This window comes from Passer domesticus, chromosome Z, assembly GCF_036417665.1.
Source record: "Passer domesticus isolate bPasDom1 chromosome Z, bPasDom1.hap1, whole genome shotgun sequence".
In the NCBI taxonomy this organism is placed as follows: domain Eukaryota; kingdom Metazoa; phylum Chordata; class Aves; order Passeriformes; family Passeridae; genus Passer; species Passer domesticus.
Genome location: NC_087512.1, coordinates 44,626,284 through 44,643,525, shown reverse-complemented (window position 1 = coordinate 44,643,525; position 17,242 = coordinate 44,626,284). Strand labels below are relative to the sequence as shown.

The 17,242-nt window shown below is 42.2% G+C and overlaps 1 protein-coding gene across 4 annotated transcripts in view; it reads right to left on the bottom strand.

Annotated features, from left to right (window-relative positions):
* The window catches only part of ABCA1 (ATP binding cassette subfamily A member 1), a 92,741-nt gene that overhangs the window by 64,381 nt on the left and 11,118 nt on the right, over nt 1–17,242 (bottom strand). For 3 of the 4 annotated variants that reach the window (XM_064405071.1, XM_064405074.1, XM_064405072.1), the window contains exons 2-5: nt 11,995–12,138; nt 5,955–6,048; nt 2,500–2,641; nt 1,526–1,647 (exon numbers count right to left, since the gene is read on the bottom strand). In XM_064405071.1, coding sequence (XP_064261141.1) covers nt 1,526–1,647; nt 2,500–2,641; nt 5,955–6,048; nt 11,995–12,060 — 424 coding nt within the window. In that variant the 5' untranslated portion in view covers nt 12,061–12,138. Of the gene's footprint in view, nt 1–1,525; nt 1,648–2,499; nt 2,642–5,954; nt 6,049–11,994; nt 12,139–14,809; nt 14,862–17,242 lie in introns of those variants that run through there. The other variant, XM_064405073.1, reaches the window with a different exon arrangement.

Below are 17,242 nucleotides of genomic sequence, written 5' to 3'. Positions count from 1 at the left end.
CTGAGTAAAATGAGAGAAGGCCTGGTGGTATGGATATTGAGCTCCTCAGCAAGGAGGCATGTCCTTTATACACAAGTATGAACTAATGGTCAGAGTCAGTAGACCACAGTATTATATGCAGATGTAATCACATCAGAATTCTGCACAACCCTGAAGAGGAGAGACGGGGGTTAAATGCCCAAGACAAATACCTTGCACAGTCCATGTCTGTACATACCTTCAGCACATATCTGCCAACCTGTGATTAACAGTACAGGTTATTCCAAGGTGACCTGCAATGTACTGAGCAACACAGAAGAATGTAAAAACACCATCTCTGATTTAAGTGTGCTCAGTACACATCATACTGTGCTTTCACTATGTGACACTATTCACATCATACCAGGTCAGATACTTTTCTTCCTGCAGCTTGCCTGAGCCATCCTCAAATGATGTGAGCTGAGAAGAACTACTGCTGTGAAACCAAGGGCAATTTTCACAAAACACCAAACTATCACCTTTGTCCAAAGAGCTGTACATGCTGCATAAAGGCTGTGGGTGAAGACTCTCAATGGCTGTGCTCCCTGTTCTATTTCCCCGCTGTGTATCTTTCTAAAGTGTTACTTTCCATCACTTTCACCTAGCCACATGCCACACTAACACAGCGGCCAAGACAGAATCTTTCAGGGAAGAATATGCCAAAAAACTTTTACAAGGTGCCACATCAGAGAGAACCAGCAATAGCAAGAGATTCACCACATTTCCTGAGACTGGACAGAGCTCTTTCACATCCCAGCTCCACTGCAAGCTTCCCATGTGATCTCACACTAGTCACTCATTCATCTGCACAGGATGGGAAGGCACACCATCTCTTCACACAAGCTAAAAATGGGAGGATTCTAATTTTCATAGGAAATAGGGCAGTGAAACCAGACAGTTTTCTTTTGTACCCTGCCATTAAAAATCCTGCCAGACAGTATCAGAGAGTATATCACACCAAAGTCATAGGGACAAAAAATCCCCCTCCAAAACCAAACACAACAAGGGAAATGCATATTACATTGTCAGATAATAATCAGCTTCAAGTTCGCAGATTGGAGGCCAACATCAGTTTTTCCTCATCTGTGTTCTTCCAGCACACTTCCCTCTGGAGCCCAGAGTGTAGAACACTACACTGTGTTCACTGCTTCACAAAATATCAAAATAACTAGTGCTTTCCAAAAAGACACACTACTTCAGCTCCTTTGAGAGAACAAGCACTTTGACTAACTTCAGTGCGCCCAGGATTATAGTTTCGCATCCAAAACAGCTGCTGTTCTTGGCATTACACACCACACCTTTTTTCTTCCACCAAAAAAATTAAAGAGCACACAAAGCTCTGACACAAGAAAGGCTTAAGGTACTTCTGCAAGATTGGAAAAAATTTGATAAGTGGTAAGTTATAATTGTGCACGTTCACATTGTGACACATTCCTGAAATTTACACGCACACAGAATTAAGCAGGCCAGAAATACCAGATATTGACTCTTTCTATCAGGCTGTTACCTAAGCCAGAGGAATTTCCCAACTTGCGTAGTTTTCCCAGGACCTTCTGGACATCCTTTATACTCGTGTCCTGTTGGCTGTACAACAGTAACCTCCTGGCATCCGAGAACAGGCGGGAAACACTGCGGGAAAACAGAAAAACAACAAGCAGTCATCAGCTCCGTGAGCCACCATCCACAGATACAGTTTTACATACCAATTCCAAACTTTAATCCCCTTTAATTATTTCACTTCAGCACAAAAAACTCTTTAGTCAACAATCTAAGGAGTCTAATAAAAGATGTCTGCTAATGCAAGATCAATCTAAGTTACACAGAATCATGCATTTGAAAGCAGTTTTAGGACGGAGATGGAGAAGGCTTCCTGCTGACTATAAACTGCTGCTTCTTAGAAGCACAATAATTGAAGAACATCCTTGCTCCTTTCAAATGCTTCTCCAGATGCATTATGCTCTACACTAAGCCTATCTTTCCTGAAACCATGAATGTATCAAGTAAGGCAAGGTACAGAAAAGCTGGCCATAAACTGTGCTTCCCACATCATGTTAGTCAGTAATAAGTAATAAATGTCAAGGAGTATTCCCTAAACCTGTTCAACTGCTTCTCACTCTATGCTGTTCAGAGGTTCATTAACCAGGAAAAAAAATGCTCTGAAAAAAGAAGCATCTTAAAAAGCCTTACTTTTTTTGAGGTCTAATTCTGAGCCCAGGTAAGAGAATGGGCCCAGTCCTTATCCACACAAAGCTTTTCATTCACCAAGAGCTTCAGGTACTTGAATTTGGGAATTCTGGACACCTACAGCTGTCTGCTAGCCCCTATGAACTTGGTAACTGAAGAATCTGGTACTTCAGAGGTGGTAGAAACTGTAAAACCCTCGCATAGTGTAAGATTTCACAACTGGTAGGTGACTTCCAAATATCCCTTTCCCCCATGTTTCCCCAAAAACAGAGATGAGGCAAAAGCAGACAGACTCACATGGAGGCATTGAAATTTCCAACAATACCAGGGGATTCCCCAGGAGTTGGGTAGCGGAAACATGGGTTGTTGGCATTGCAGATGATCCCCTGTATCCATGGCAAGGTTCCTGCCGAAGGCATAGCTTTATTTGGAAAGTGACCTAGAATAGAAACACAGGAGTTAGCAGACAAACACATGATATGATCCTCTACTACACGGCATTGTATCTGAAGAGTAGTGCTAACCCTGCACTGCTTATTGCCCCAAAGTGCCTATGAAAGAGCAGAACAGCCAACGCTAAGAAGGACTGAGCTTGTATCAGACTCTCTACACCACTCTTTCAAATCTTCTTGCTGAAGTCTAAACCTTTCCACTAAAGAACTAGTGAAGTCATACACCAGAGTTTACATCCTGTACAAGAACAAAGCAGTAACAAACTACTCATGGCAGATCTCCACCAGTGTGCCACTTGTATAGTTGTGAATCCCATACCCCCAGTGACTGGGAAAGGCCTCCCTTATATAATCCTGGACCTTATATAAACTGCCAGGCTGCTTTTTGCAATGAGCTTGCTTCCTCACCTCCACACTAGGGACAGGATCCTGGAGGAAGATTATGCACCTTTCTCAGTATCTCAAGATTCTGAGGATCAGATGCCCACCCCCTCCCCTCTGGTGCCCACCTCATCCTCCCAGCATGCCTGCAATCACTCAGGGGGCTGGCACCCTACCTCCACAACCCCAACAGAAGTATCAAAGCCCAAGAAAAAAGTAGCATCAAAGCTGTTAAATTACAGCAAGGCTGATTAATATGGGTGGCTGAATGAAGATGGGAATCTTATCAGCCCTCCCCGGAAAAACCCAAGGACTCCGTGCAGGAAAAGGGTAAAGGAAATGAAGTTTATTGTTTCCAGTACCCAGGAAACTCTTGCTCCTAGTTCTGTTTAAAATAGAAGAGCTATTTACCTGATCTAATTTTTGTTTCATTTTGCCTTTTTGTTCTTGGCTGAGGGGCTTGCGGCGAAGGAGGGGGAGAGAAAGAGGAAAAATGCTAAGACTTTCAGATTCATCTTGTAAAATTTCCCAGAGAATCATCTTCTCTGTCCTCCATGCCTTTCATTTTACACTGTCAGTAACTCCAAGAAAATGTTCAGAGCAATGTCGAAAGAGGAATGGCACACGAGAGTTTATGGTAACCTTTTAGGCACAGTAATGCATGTAACACCAGTTTCTCCAAGAGTATAGCAGGAATCTGTTGGTTTTAAATCAGATAAGATACACAGAAAACAGTGCAACAGCACATAATTTTCAATTACATTGCTGCAAACATCTAGTTTTTCAGAAGAGATTAGTCACGCCTTGTCAGAGTCTCTCCCTCCCACTGCCAAAAAAGTGCATTTTGAATGCTTTGAAGGGTGACAGGAACAGAAAAGAAAAGTTCTACACAACACAAGACATGACTAGCAATCTGGCCCAATAGTAAACTAATATGTCTTCTCTCACTAGTCTGGTGAAAGCCACATAGATATCACTTCAAAGTTAATTGTTCCTTCACATTTTAAGAGAAAACTTCCTCACACTAAGCCAGGCCGTTAGAAACAAGAAACCCTGACAACAGTCCAATCCTTGGTTCTTCTCAACCAGGGAAAGAAAACTGGATTTTACTTGTTTGTTGAAAAAGACTACCATTAAATACTGAGGCTATGCAGAGGCTACAAAGCACTTGCACTCAGCTCTGTTTCTGCTATCACCAGGCATTACTGCTATCACCTACAAGTGATTTCATAACAGCATACAACACTACCACTACAGATAACAATCCTACTTCCCTTAAGGAATCCACAGGGTTGCCAAAGAGTTTGCCATCAACCCAAAAGCCTTTTTTCTTCCTAGGTCTGCTCATAGATCAGCAAAAGCTGCTTCGCTTCACAACACATCCACATCTGTCAGCGTAAATGAACGTTCAGTGAAACCATTCCTGACAACACAATTTAGAAACCTATTCAAAGAAGCTCTTCAAAAAAAAAAGAGGAATTAGCCATAGAAGTGAATTAAAAGTTACCAGATGCCCTGTGCTCTATAACTCCTCAGGACAACATAAGAAGGCAGACAAAGCAATAACAGTCAACATAAACAGGAAGGGAAAAGGATTGTAGGTGAAAGACTCAAAACTATGCTTACGACACCATGGTGCCAGAGCAAATGTTTTTCATGAAGGCTACTGAATAGCAAGACCAAGCAAAGTAGTTCTATGAAATCACAGCTCTTCCTAGGTTTCAGTTTATATACAACCCTGCCATACCTGAAATTAATTACCACTGAGGTTGCTAGTTATTTATAAAAGCTGGGTAGAGTGCTAATTACTTCTCTTCAGCTTCATGTCTATATTACAGCTATCTCTCCTAATGTCACCACAACATTCAGTCAGAAGAGGTAGTTCAAATTCCACGTAAAGTATGAGATTTAACTTAGGGAAGTTTTAACTATGCTGTTGAGTGCTGAAAAAAGCAAGTTAGGCAGTACATGGGATCAGCAGAGTCCAAAGTGTAATGGGAAACTGCAAACACTAATACCTCAGCTTTAAAAGATACCAGCTTGAACACCCAGCAAACAGCACAAAATGCCCCAGACACTGCAAAGACAGGATAAGTGCTGTAAAAGGGAGTTCTTTCCTTATTTCAAGAAACACTTCAGAGGGCCCTTCAAAAACATGTTTTGCTGACCCTTAAACCTTACCTTGCAGTAATCAGGCTAAGGAAAGATAAACAAAGAGCTATTCCACAATCAGTTAATTGCAGTATGAAGCTGTCACCAAACACAGTAAAACACCATGTTGCTAATAAACAAGTCATGCTTCCTAAACCAAATGGCAACCAAAGAGGTCTATAGATAGTCATTTATAAAGAACAAACTTCCTTTGAAAGAAAAGCAGAAATGTGCCCATTTAGGATGAAAAAAAAAAAAAAAGTAGAATTGTTTTTCTGTCAGCAAAGTATGACTGCTGAATCTACTAAATGCAGAGCTGACACTGTAATAGTTGGAAGGAATGGAATCCTTCTTGTGCTCTTTAATGTGATACATTAATGCCTTTTATCACCTGGAAACAAGATTGCCCTCTTAGAGATCAGAACACTGCATTCTTTTATGCTAAGTCACACACAGATCAAAAAAGAAAAATAAGATTGGGGTTCTGTGCAGGTTTTACAGATATTGCAGAGTTGTACAGCAAATTCTTAGGTAATATAAACATAAAATGAGAAACAGCATGAAAAAGAGCAGCAACCTACAGTCCTGGAGCAACACCATCAGTTAACTGCAGTTCCCAAGGTGGAAGCAAAGGAGTTACTAAGCCCTCCTGCATATTTCTGACTGAAGTAGGGAATCACTGCTCTTTGCATCTTGCCAGCTGCATTACCGTGTACTAACCATGAAACAACAAGCATTCTGGGTGCAGCTGCTGTGTTTGATACTTACATTCGTGCTGCTCATAGGGCGGATATGAAAGTCTTACAGAGATCAGGATGAAGAAGATAAACAGAGGCCAGGCAACTTCGATCAGCAGCTGGAACTGGAAACAATAAAGGCAAAGTATTAAGACATCATACTCAAAATAAAGGTCAGAACAGAAGTTCTAGGACAATCCACTTGTAAGCCAAAACAGTTTTGTAAGCACTGTCTCACTTCGCTCTGCCCACGCATGCCAGGATCAAGAAGTTTGTTCCTCCAGCTTCAGAGGATAATCCGCAAAGAATTACAATTTTTTTCTCATTGATATGTGCCAGTTATTGAACTAAAATGGATGTGCTTAAATGCAATTTTGGCTTATTTTTATATTTTTCTGACTGAAAAAATCCTCCCAATTAATCTTTCTAGAAATGAGCTGAATTCTTATCCCATATTTTGAGGCAGTGGGGTACTTATATCCCATTTTCGCAGCAGACCATTAAGTTTCTACCCTAACACATCAGGCATGGAAACTGTGCTGATGCATGCTATGCCAACTCTTTCAGTACTACAAGAATGTATTGGTATCTAGAAAGCAGAGCTACCAAGATTAGGCTCATATCTAGTCTGTTTTGTTCCAATTTATGTTTTTTTCCAGAAGGTAGGCAGCACCCACTGGTGCAGGTCATCTACAGAACGGCAGGGAATATCAGGCAGGTAAATTACTAACTCAGTTATTTAGAGGGACAAGACAAGAAGAAAAGGCCTGCAATTAAACATTTCTTAGAGAAAGAATTGAAGTGCAGGAAAATTTACTGAGATGTATCACATCCCCCAGAAGCATGTGGACAAAAGCAAGTCTCCAGCCTAGAGCTTCTGAGAGACAAGCTGACGTTTCCCAGACTTGAGCTTCAGTAGCCACATCCCTACTTTCCACTCCAGAAAGACTGTATAAACATGTATTTTCAGTAAGCTATAAGACAAGGAAAATCTGAAAGCTTTTTATGCTGCTATTCTGTATGTTTCTCGTCTATTATTAGTAGCAGAACAGAGTGTTTTCTTGGTCAGATGAAGAAAAATCTTTTCCACTTCTTTCCTGAAAAACTCAATCTTTTCTAATAAGAGGTCTACATCATTCTCCTTAAAAGCCAGAGTGTAAGACCTGCAACCTAGTGGGAGGCAGTATCCCCACTCACAAACATGTTTTTCCCTGTTCCTTCATTAACAGCTGAACTGGATTCTTAACACTCAGCACAAGGCACTCCATGCAAACTTTGAGGTAAGAGACTTCTAAGTAACTACTGTACCTCAAAACAAGCACACACTGTAAAAACAGAGCATTAAAACAAAGGTCACTTAATCCAGCAGAGGAAATTATGTAGGATGGCTTTTCACAGACACCCTTCATAACTGACATCAAACAGCAAATAGCACCTCAATCTAAAAGGTATAAAAATTGAGCATCAGTCTTCCAGGCACTCCTGGTAACAGTGCCAGTCTCTGCAAGATAATGTTGGGATATTGTTATCCATTGGATCCTGAGATTAGCTCAGCTGGTTACAGCATGGTGCTTATAACTCCAAGGTTGCTGACATAATCCCCACGTGGGCCATTCGCTTGGGAGCTGGGCTTGATGATGCTTGTGGGTGCCTTCCAACTCAGAATATTCTGTCATCTGTTATTGTCATGCACACACTGCACAACTACTGGGTAAGAAACTCCATTGAGACCATGCTAACAGAGGTGCCAGGAAGAGACCATCTCTGGTCCCTTATTACAATAAACGATGTAGTGGCAGCACACACTCAGCCATTAACATTGACGGCCTACATTAAACAGTGTTCTGGCTTCCAGAGATCAATGCTTAGACCTAGGACACTGACAACTTGTCTACTCCTGTTTTCAAGAGACTCTTATAGTGGCTGCCAGGATGGCATAGCAGGACATTTCCTCCACCTGACAGAAAAGTGGCTATGAAACCAGGACAAGTCCATTTCGTCTTCCAGCATCAATGGTCATGCTTTAGCACATGTCACAACCCTTTGCTACCCTGGCTGTAGGCAAGCAGCATGCATCCCTCACAACTGCTGCTACACTCTCTGGAGAAGAACAGTCTCACCTGGACTTGTTGAAGCTTCCTGGGGTGACCAATGTGGACAGATAGCCTCTCACAGCCCTGCAACTGCTACAGAACCAATGAGAAATGCTGCCCTTGAGCTCAAGCCCTGGCCTGCTCAGAGAATATGAGCCCCAGGCACACCACACTGGGGTGGACAGCAGTGCCCAAGCAGCCCTGTTGCTGAAGGGGAACAGGCCACCTGCACACACAGCTTCTCTTCTGCACACCTGGCTACACAGTCACAAAGGTAACCGCACGTGGGCTGCATGCACAACACACCTCAGTCGGCACATCAACAGGCTCGGGGAGGAGCAGCTCAAATGGACCAGGCTGCACCTTTAGAGCTGAAGGAAGGCATCATAGTAGGAACAAAAACGCTACATTGTGAGACACAGCTGGTAACTGCTGCACCAGAGGCTTGCACAAGGACAAGATCAGAGTGTCAGGAGCATGTCAGTAGAGACTGCTCAGCAAGTCTCTTGTGCTGCTCAACAAAAACTGAGTTATCTTCTTTTGCTCCTAAAGGTCAGTAGGTTCCCTCCCGTACTGCTTCCTGACCCTGCTGTGACAGCGCTTCTCATCCACTCTGGCCCTTCCAGACAAGGACACAAAGATACTAAAAGGGAATATGTCTCACTGAAATTAATTCTAAGTAGATACTGAAAAACCAAGTCTCCTCTGCCACTTTTGTACTGCAATGACCTGGTAAATAATGAAATGAATCTTCAAGCACCCGACACCTCACCTATCCCTGCTCCATCTGGAGTTGAAGAAGCAACGTCCCATTTGTACACAGCAGGTGGATTCAGCTACGAACAAATACGTCCTAATTTTACCAAGGTTAATCCCTAAAGCATGCCAAATTTATACCAGTTGCCTGATTCAGGATGCCATTAAACACTGAGCTCTACATAGTGTCAACAGGAAATCTGTTGAGCAAGAACTAAGTAGACTATCACCCCATCCCACCATCAACTCTCCTTTCCACCTTTATGGTCCAGTTTCAATGCAGGAAGCTACTAGAAGCTGATCAGTCTCTCCATGCAAGTTTGATGTGTCTCCTCATTTGCAAGAAAGCAGGGAGAGAAAGGTTTTTACACAGTGACCGCTGAACATGATTTTTCTTTCCTCTTTCCCCATGTGAGCTCCTTCCCCCCACTTCAGTGTTGTTGGAAGCTATCCAGTACAAAGTAACACTTGAACTGCACACATTAGGGTGAGCTTTGAACCTAGGTTTTGCAATGCAGCCCAAACTCACAGCAGCCAACCATAGGGTTCAGTGGGAAGCCAAGGCTAGTCCACATTTTTTTTGTGAGAAGGGTAAGATGAAACTATTTCTAGGCTACACCTTCAGTAAGCACAAATTCGAGAGAGCCTTCATCAACACAACTCAAGGACAACAGCCTCCTAAGAGGAAAGCAAAGAGAAAGAACTGTGCAGCTGTGGTAACAGCACGGTAAGAGGAGACGTTCTGCTTCTTCACTACCATTTCCTGTTAAGGGGGCTTTTCCTCCAGACATCTTCTCATTACAAATGAGAAACAGTAATGAAAAAACTGCTGCATAACTGAGGAGCTCCACAAAAATAAGCCATGTCTCAGGCCTTCATTATGACTTGACTAATAATCAGTGTGGAATGGAGATCGAGAGCAGTTTCATGCCCTCTGGGGTACTTGATGGGAAACTAGTACAGGAAATCTGCAGATACATACCTGTCAGAAGGTACCAAGAAATAGCTGAGCAGATCCAGAATGGTTACCCTACTGCATTTCTCTGGCACCACTGAAGAATATAAATGCACCTCTGCTGCCCAGTAAGGCTAAGCTACCTTGACATGACACACATGCTAAACTCTGACCTTTTCACACCTGATGCAATACTGGGGCTGTTCAGCCTGGAGAAACACTCTCTAAAACTACCTGAAATGAGGTTCTAGCAAGATGGAGGTTGTTATCTTCTCCCAGGGGACTAGTGAGAGGACCAGAGGACAGAGCCTCTAGCTTTTTCAGAGGTCAGGTCAGACATTAGGAACAAATTTTTCACTGCAAGGATGAAAAGGGCAGGCATTGGGAAAGGCTGCCCAGGAAGGGAGTTGCTGTCCCTGGAAATGTTCAAAAAATGACTGGACATGGCATTTTGTGGTAGAATTTTGAGTTGGCATGGTGGTATTCTGACAAAGGCTGGATTTGATGATGTTGGAGGTTCTTTCCAAACTTAATATCTCTATGATTCTATTATTTTCAGAAGATCCTGGCAAAAATATACCAAGCCATCATTCACACTGGAAAATTCTGCTCCTCTGAAATAGCCTCCTGGTTTACATAGTCTAAACATCACTCCAGAAAATCCTACAACATTCTAGAATTTCCCTGCTTTCTAAAGGCACCCTGGTAACAGGCAAAATTTAGACCTCCAGTAGCAAGATAGGAAGAGTATTTTTAGCTCTTAGGGCCTAGGTTACATGGGCATTTGCTGAGAAGAGCCAACCTTAAGGAGCCACAGCCAGTTTCAAGACTACTCTCCCAGCTTCATTTGTAACATTTTTCTAAACTATGAGACTGTTCACAAGGCCAGGATGTTACCCACATTCAGAGAGCAGACAGGCTCAATCCTTGCAGTTGACACAGTCCATGACCTCTCTGGTGGGCAGTCCTGTCCTGGGAGATCAAGCTCCATGAAAAGCAAAAACATGCAAAACAAAAATTTTGTCATCCTGGCAGCTCTGTTTATATACAAGAAAAGACAAGGAGGTGGTGAGCCCTTTTGTCCGTTTTATTTAACAATGGACTAATTCCAGCTCTGAATTCACTGGACCCAAGTCCTGTAAAAACAAGCCCCAGACACCTGAGTGAAGACTTCAGGGACTGTGATCATTACCAGTGGTAAATATGATAGCCTTTCCTCCCTTGTGACACTGAGTTTCTAAAACAACCCAACCCAACCAGCTGGCAAGCACCCTGACATTTGAAGGGTTCAGAAAGCTTATCAGAGACCAATTTCCACTCACCACTTCAGTAACTCGTGTTCCTTTCACACTCCCTACTGATATCTCCTCAAGGTCAGATCTAACAAGCCAGATCCTCTGAACAAGCCCATTGCACAAGTCATGCCCTTGTCCAAAAACCCCCGTGCTTTCTCAGACTTTTAGCTGTTGCAAGAGGTATTGCAACCTATGAAGTGTCAGTCTTAAGGCAAAAGAATTTCAAGAACATCATACTAGATCCACACTCCTGTGCCCTTTTTATCACAAAGAGAAATTCTTCTTATGTATTGTCTATTCTTAACAGGTAAATTTCCACACTGTTAACAGATGGTGAGGAGAGCATTTCCACCCTGGCAGAAAAACATCAGTTGCCTGGGTTTATCCTCATGCCAATACAAGACCATGCTTCATGCCATCCGCTTAATCTAGACCTTCTGTCGTAAAGTTATATAGCAGGCTTGGAATACTCTCAATGATTAAAGTGACTGGAAATGTCTGCTATTGCCTCTGCCACTTCTGCCCTTAGGAAGTGGCAAAACTTTGTTGCCATTGTTGCAGCTTGCAGCAACAAGGACTCAAGGGCACATCCCTGCAGCCTGGCAATGCCTCATCCACAGAGCAGAGCAGATCCCAGCATGGGTTTTTATTTCACATTTATTTTGCTGCACACAGCAGTCATGCATCCTCTTTGCCTGATCTGACACCAGTGTTTCAGTACTCCAACACTCTCTGACACTGGAATTCAGGACAGAAGCCTTGAGCACCTCCAAGCCCTCTGGTTTCTGTCTACGCACCACTCTCCAGTTTTAATAGGGTCTTTCCAATGCCAGACGATCACTCAGCCAGGGATCACTAGAGGATGAACGTTAAATAAGATACAGGATGTTTCCTTATTTTTCTTGAAAAGCTGTATAGTCATGTAAGCTACAAGACTTAAGATCTCAAAACACCCTTGGGTCTAATACTTACAGTCTGTCTTCTTCTGTAGGTAAAGTTCTTCCACAGCAGCAATCCCAGCTGCGTCCAGAAAGCCATCTTCCTTCAGCAAAACCAAGAAGCTCCCTTTGTGTAGCAGCAGCAGTACACAGTACAAATGTTGTGGCCAGTCATTAACTAGTTAAAGAAAAGAAAAATAGGAAAAAAGTTGTAAGGGGAAAGTTCTGTCATTCAAAACAGAAAAGGTAACAAGACAGGCAAAGACAAGAGGCTGCACTCTGTGACCTTGCAGCCCCTCCATGGAACACCCCACTGCCTTCTTTCTTACCCCATGCTCTCCAGCCAAGTCTCATAGGTCTCAGTAAGCTCAGATTTAGACGCACTGTTTCTTATCTCATAGCCCCAAAGCACAAAAAGAGGTTTGTAATATAATTCTCTTATTTTCTGCCCCAGAAATTCCAAGAGCAAAGACAGCCCTGGATGAGAATAAGTAAGAGGCTTTGAAAAATGATTTAAACATCCCTCCAAAAAAGATTGAACCACATAATTCAATACTTTTCCTTAAAGCCTCTTTCCATATACACTTTTATAATGGTGAAAAACTGTCTGCCAAATTAGAAAAACCTCTGTTTTGAAGTCCAGTCAACACTGCCTGTAGGAGAAACTGTTATGCACTTAACAGGCAAGGGAGAAATGCCCATTCCCTTGAAAGTGACTAAAAAGGACGCTAGGGTTGTTAACATTTAGATGAAATAAATGGAAAATTGTTGTGCGTTGTCTGTCTTGCTACAATATGAGAATATATAGGATTAAAAAATATTAATCATTTTAAAAAATTATTCTCTTTGGTGGCAATTAATAAGAGCATAGTATAGGCTTGGTACACATACCCTTCCAGCAAGTCTCAATCTTAAAGGTGAGCTTTCACTATATTGGTTAAATGTCATCAAACCTTTTTCCAGAATTAATTCAGCATATCTTAATTTACTTGTGATTTTTAAGGCCACTTCAAATTAAGAGCAGTTGAATCCTAAGTGTCTGCACAGGAATTTAGTTAATCCACATTAAATTAATCCTGATTTATGTACCTGCATACACTCTGTTGACAGAATCAGCATTAAGAGGACAACTAGCAGTTGATTCAAACACACACAAAGAGAACCACTCTTTCCAATACCTGTTAAATTGGGAACACACACATTTGATTCTGGTGTCCCACATAACAGCATCCTAACCCTAAGATTCGGAGTTGCATGTCTGATTGCAAACTGCATTGAAAAGATTACCAAAAATACAAAAATGTGCTAGGAACATAAGACCTCCTCTGGCCAGGCCTACATTGGAGTAAGATTAGGCAAAAAATTAAGGATCTGAGCTTTGAGATGATGAACAATTGTCATCCTTAAGTCTCATCCAAAAGTAAATTCCATTACTACAATGACTTGCAGATTAAAAACTTGTCTCTTAATAATTTAGGTCTGTGTTAGAAAAGAAATTCTCTAATATGACTAACAAAAATAAACCAGTTACACTGAGTTTCACCAGTTACACTGTAGCACCACAACAGGCAAACTGTACTTCTTAACACCAGTACAGAGAACCAAGGAGCAGCAATAGATGCCTACAAAATCTTACAAACTGAACCTCATACCAGCACACCAGAAACAGAGCATACAGTCATGGACTTCTTAACCTCTGCCAGGTGCTGCTCTAACTCACTGACAGGACCTCCACAGACCCTCCTTCACAGAGGGATTCACAACTCATCAGGCAGGACAGCCATCCTTCCCTGCCCAGGGCATCCTGCTGTCTGGAACACCCTGACACTAACACATTGCAGATGCATGCACATCTGGCTGGTAGACCATTAATATCATACTTAGAGAAAGGCACTTGGCAGGCTGCTGGCACATCCACAGCAGGGAAAAAGCCTGCCGTTTGAAGGGAATCTGAGAACAAATCCTGGCTCTGATGACTGCACCCATGCTCATGGACCCAAAGCACCCCTCTGCTTACAGCCTTTTATATATGGGGTGGGGGGGGGTGTCTTTGAAGCACTTCCTCTTGATGTCAATATTACATATCTAAAGCTGCAATCAACCTAGCAACACAACTAAGTAGGGAATTGTTACCTCTCCTTTGTACTACCTCCACTCTTAAGTTTCTGAATAGTATTTGGGGGATTTAGCAACACTTTTACTCACTCTAAAGAGAAACCCAGATTACTTCTCACAGGGTACACAGGCACTTACTGACCAATAATGTAGTACAAAAATCTTTTTAAGAGCACTAACATAATGGCTCTTTTCATGCATTTTTCCACAAGAATACTGGTACTGGTCTGTGGTCACAGACTTCCATTTGATTTTTGGTGCTCTCCACCATGCCACAAAACAACCTTTGCCGCCTGAGTCAAATCCTGCAGCTACTGGACAAGTTTGGCATACAGAAGCAGAGGACTAGAAGGGACTGTACAGCCTTCTCACAGTCACGGATAGTTATGCAACAGCTCTTTTTTATCTTCAGAAAGCTGTTCAGAGTACGCACTCCATACTTCATACTCAGGCCCCCAATACTATTAAATCTCTGCAAAAAAAAAAAATTCCAATGTTTTCCAGAAATTAAAGCTAAACACCAAAACTCATAAGAATAAAGTGCCACAGGAAGAGTACAAAAAGTATCCCATGGAGAGTCAAAGTGACTTTTACTGCTCTCATCAATGGAATTAGACCCTATTCCTGCACTTAATACCCTGCACAGAAGCAAAACAGAAGTTCAACCAGTCTGTGGAATGAGCAAGTCAAAGGGTAGCTGGTTTGAAAATAGAAATAACTGAAAATTCAGATACTCATCCTCTGCAACTGCAGTCATTCCACAGGATCCAGAACATGGAAATGCTGCTTTAGAGGCTCTAACATTCACCTCATGTTAGCAAACTGTAGTGAGCTACAGAGCATGTATTTAATCTTTTAACTCATCTCAGCTGAGCAGCCAGAAGCATGCACAGTCAGGAAGATTCAGCTGTGCCACCTGCTTGAACTTCAGCCCTCTGGAGTTAAACAAAACTTTACTGGGAACAAAGCAAATAATCTGGCCTGTTCTGCCTGGACAAAAGTTTTAAATTTCATAAAAATACTGACTTTTGAGGACTGTCCAGATGTAAGCATACCAGCTAAATCCCTGCATTAAAGTAGGGCATGGAGCCTAACAGTGGACTAACCACCAAGAGCACAACACCTGAGCCTGAAGTGTATCCAGTTCTTCCAGCCATGCTGGGTTACAGCTGCAATGACACTCTATGCCCCAGTCAGTATCTGTTACAGACCAAGTAACAGGTTTGTTAGTCACCTCTGATTTTCATCCACAGAGGCTGACACACTTGGTGCACTGCTGACACAAGGTTCACTTGAATAACTAATCCATCAGAAAAAGCACTCAGCAAACTAATACCAGAGGAAAATGGCTGAGCATCCTTTCAGATGTTCTTCCAACTCACAACAGGCAAGAACTGCAAGCCAAAGATACAGAGAACTGATCAACCCAATGCTTCTAACTTGGCTAGAGCAGAAGTTCCACTTTATCTCCACTTCAGACCAGTCTGGTAAGTTCAACACAGCTGGGAAATACAATTTGATATTTAGTATTGCAGTGCCAAAACTGTTAGTTTCCAATGATTGCTTTATCTCAGGTATGTAAAATTTTGAGCCAACAGCAGTGAGCACTCCTGACACTCACCCAGAACTCCCTGAAGCAGAAATACTGGTTTCTGTCTAGAGCAAGAAAAGCTGCAGGAATCCATCCCCAACAGCATTAGTTTTCCTGTGATATGAAGTACCACATTACAACACCCACCTGCACAATTAAAGAGAAGATTACATGCACTTGTCCCATGATCTGCCTTTGCAGAAGACTCTCTCCACATGACATTTCACCCTGCTGCAAAAATCCTGAACAGCCTCCCAACCTACACAGCTGCAATTTCATCTCATTTTCTGCAATTCAGAAAATTACTCAAGAGAAAGTTAGGCTACAGGGCAACCTCTGAAAATGATGACAATGAAATACATCCTTTGGCCAGCCCTTTCTTTCAAGAAAGGGTGCTAGCCACTATTTCAAAGCAGAATGGCTGTTGAAAAGTCCATTAGCTGGTATACCAACAGTCTCCAAACCTAATCCCTCCTAAATAAATGTATTCTTTACAGTTGTAGATTTAGAAAGTAAAAAAGCTCAAGTGGCAGAAAATCAGTTCTCCACCCCCTTGCCTGGTGTCTGTATTAAGTAAACATAAAATAGCCTTCAAAGGCAGCTTTCTGCAAACAATGCAGTTGTTTGCTTTCTTTGGGGAGGCAAAAAAACCTTTCCCCTAGAGAAAAAAAAATTAATCACTATTTCAAGAGGGAACAAAGTGAACTTACCAAATCTTACAAGACTAGAACATTTCAGAGCTCTGGCAAGACACTATAGACAATTTAAACTATTTAAACTAAGTCCTTGTCAGCAGGTCTAAAAAGCTTTCACCAGTTAAGACTCAGTGGACTTCATGAAATAAGCTAGCAGCCCTCATCCTTTAAGTCACATTTTCCTTATCACAGAAGCTACCATCACTGGCAACTCTCCACAGATCAAGTGGCCATGGAGAGTACAAATCTAACAGCTACACATTATGCCCTCAGGAGCCAGCACTTACCTTTCTCACAAGCAGACATGATCTAGCACTTCTGCTTCCTGCCCCAGACAAAAAATTTGTACATCTGCTGAACTCCAACAGATCTTGTCTATACAAGTATCAAGTCAAATGAGACTCATTTTGGAAGAAAAGAAGCAACTAAAACAAACATTGGATTTCTGCAGAAATACAGTCTTGTTTTGGAACACTGATAATTGTCTTGACATTTAATTTCTTTTAGGTAGTGTCAAGCTTCATTTTGTGAAGGAAACAATATCATGAGCAAAGTGAATTCTACAAATCCCAGATCTAGAGTCCCCCAGTGATCTGTATGCCTTCAGTGGAGAGCAGATCCATCTCAGGATATGAAGGCAGGACAGAAGGGCCTCATCATGAACTGACATTCTGATTGTGCTGGTTTTGCATTAAGTGATATTTGGTGAGGAGGGAAGAAGCCAGTCATGGAAGTGATTTTTCTAAGAGAAGCTGCTAACAAGTTTCCTCTGTGCCCGACAAAACCAAACAGTAACTAGTTTTGAATATCGACACTTTGTTAAACCACTAGAAAGCTGAACACGCCTCTGCGAGCACACACATTAAAGAGGAACAAAGCCC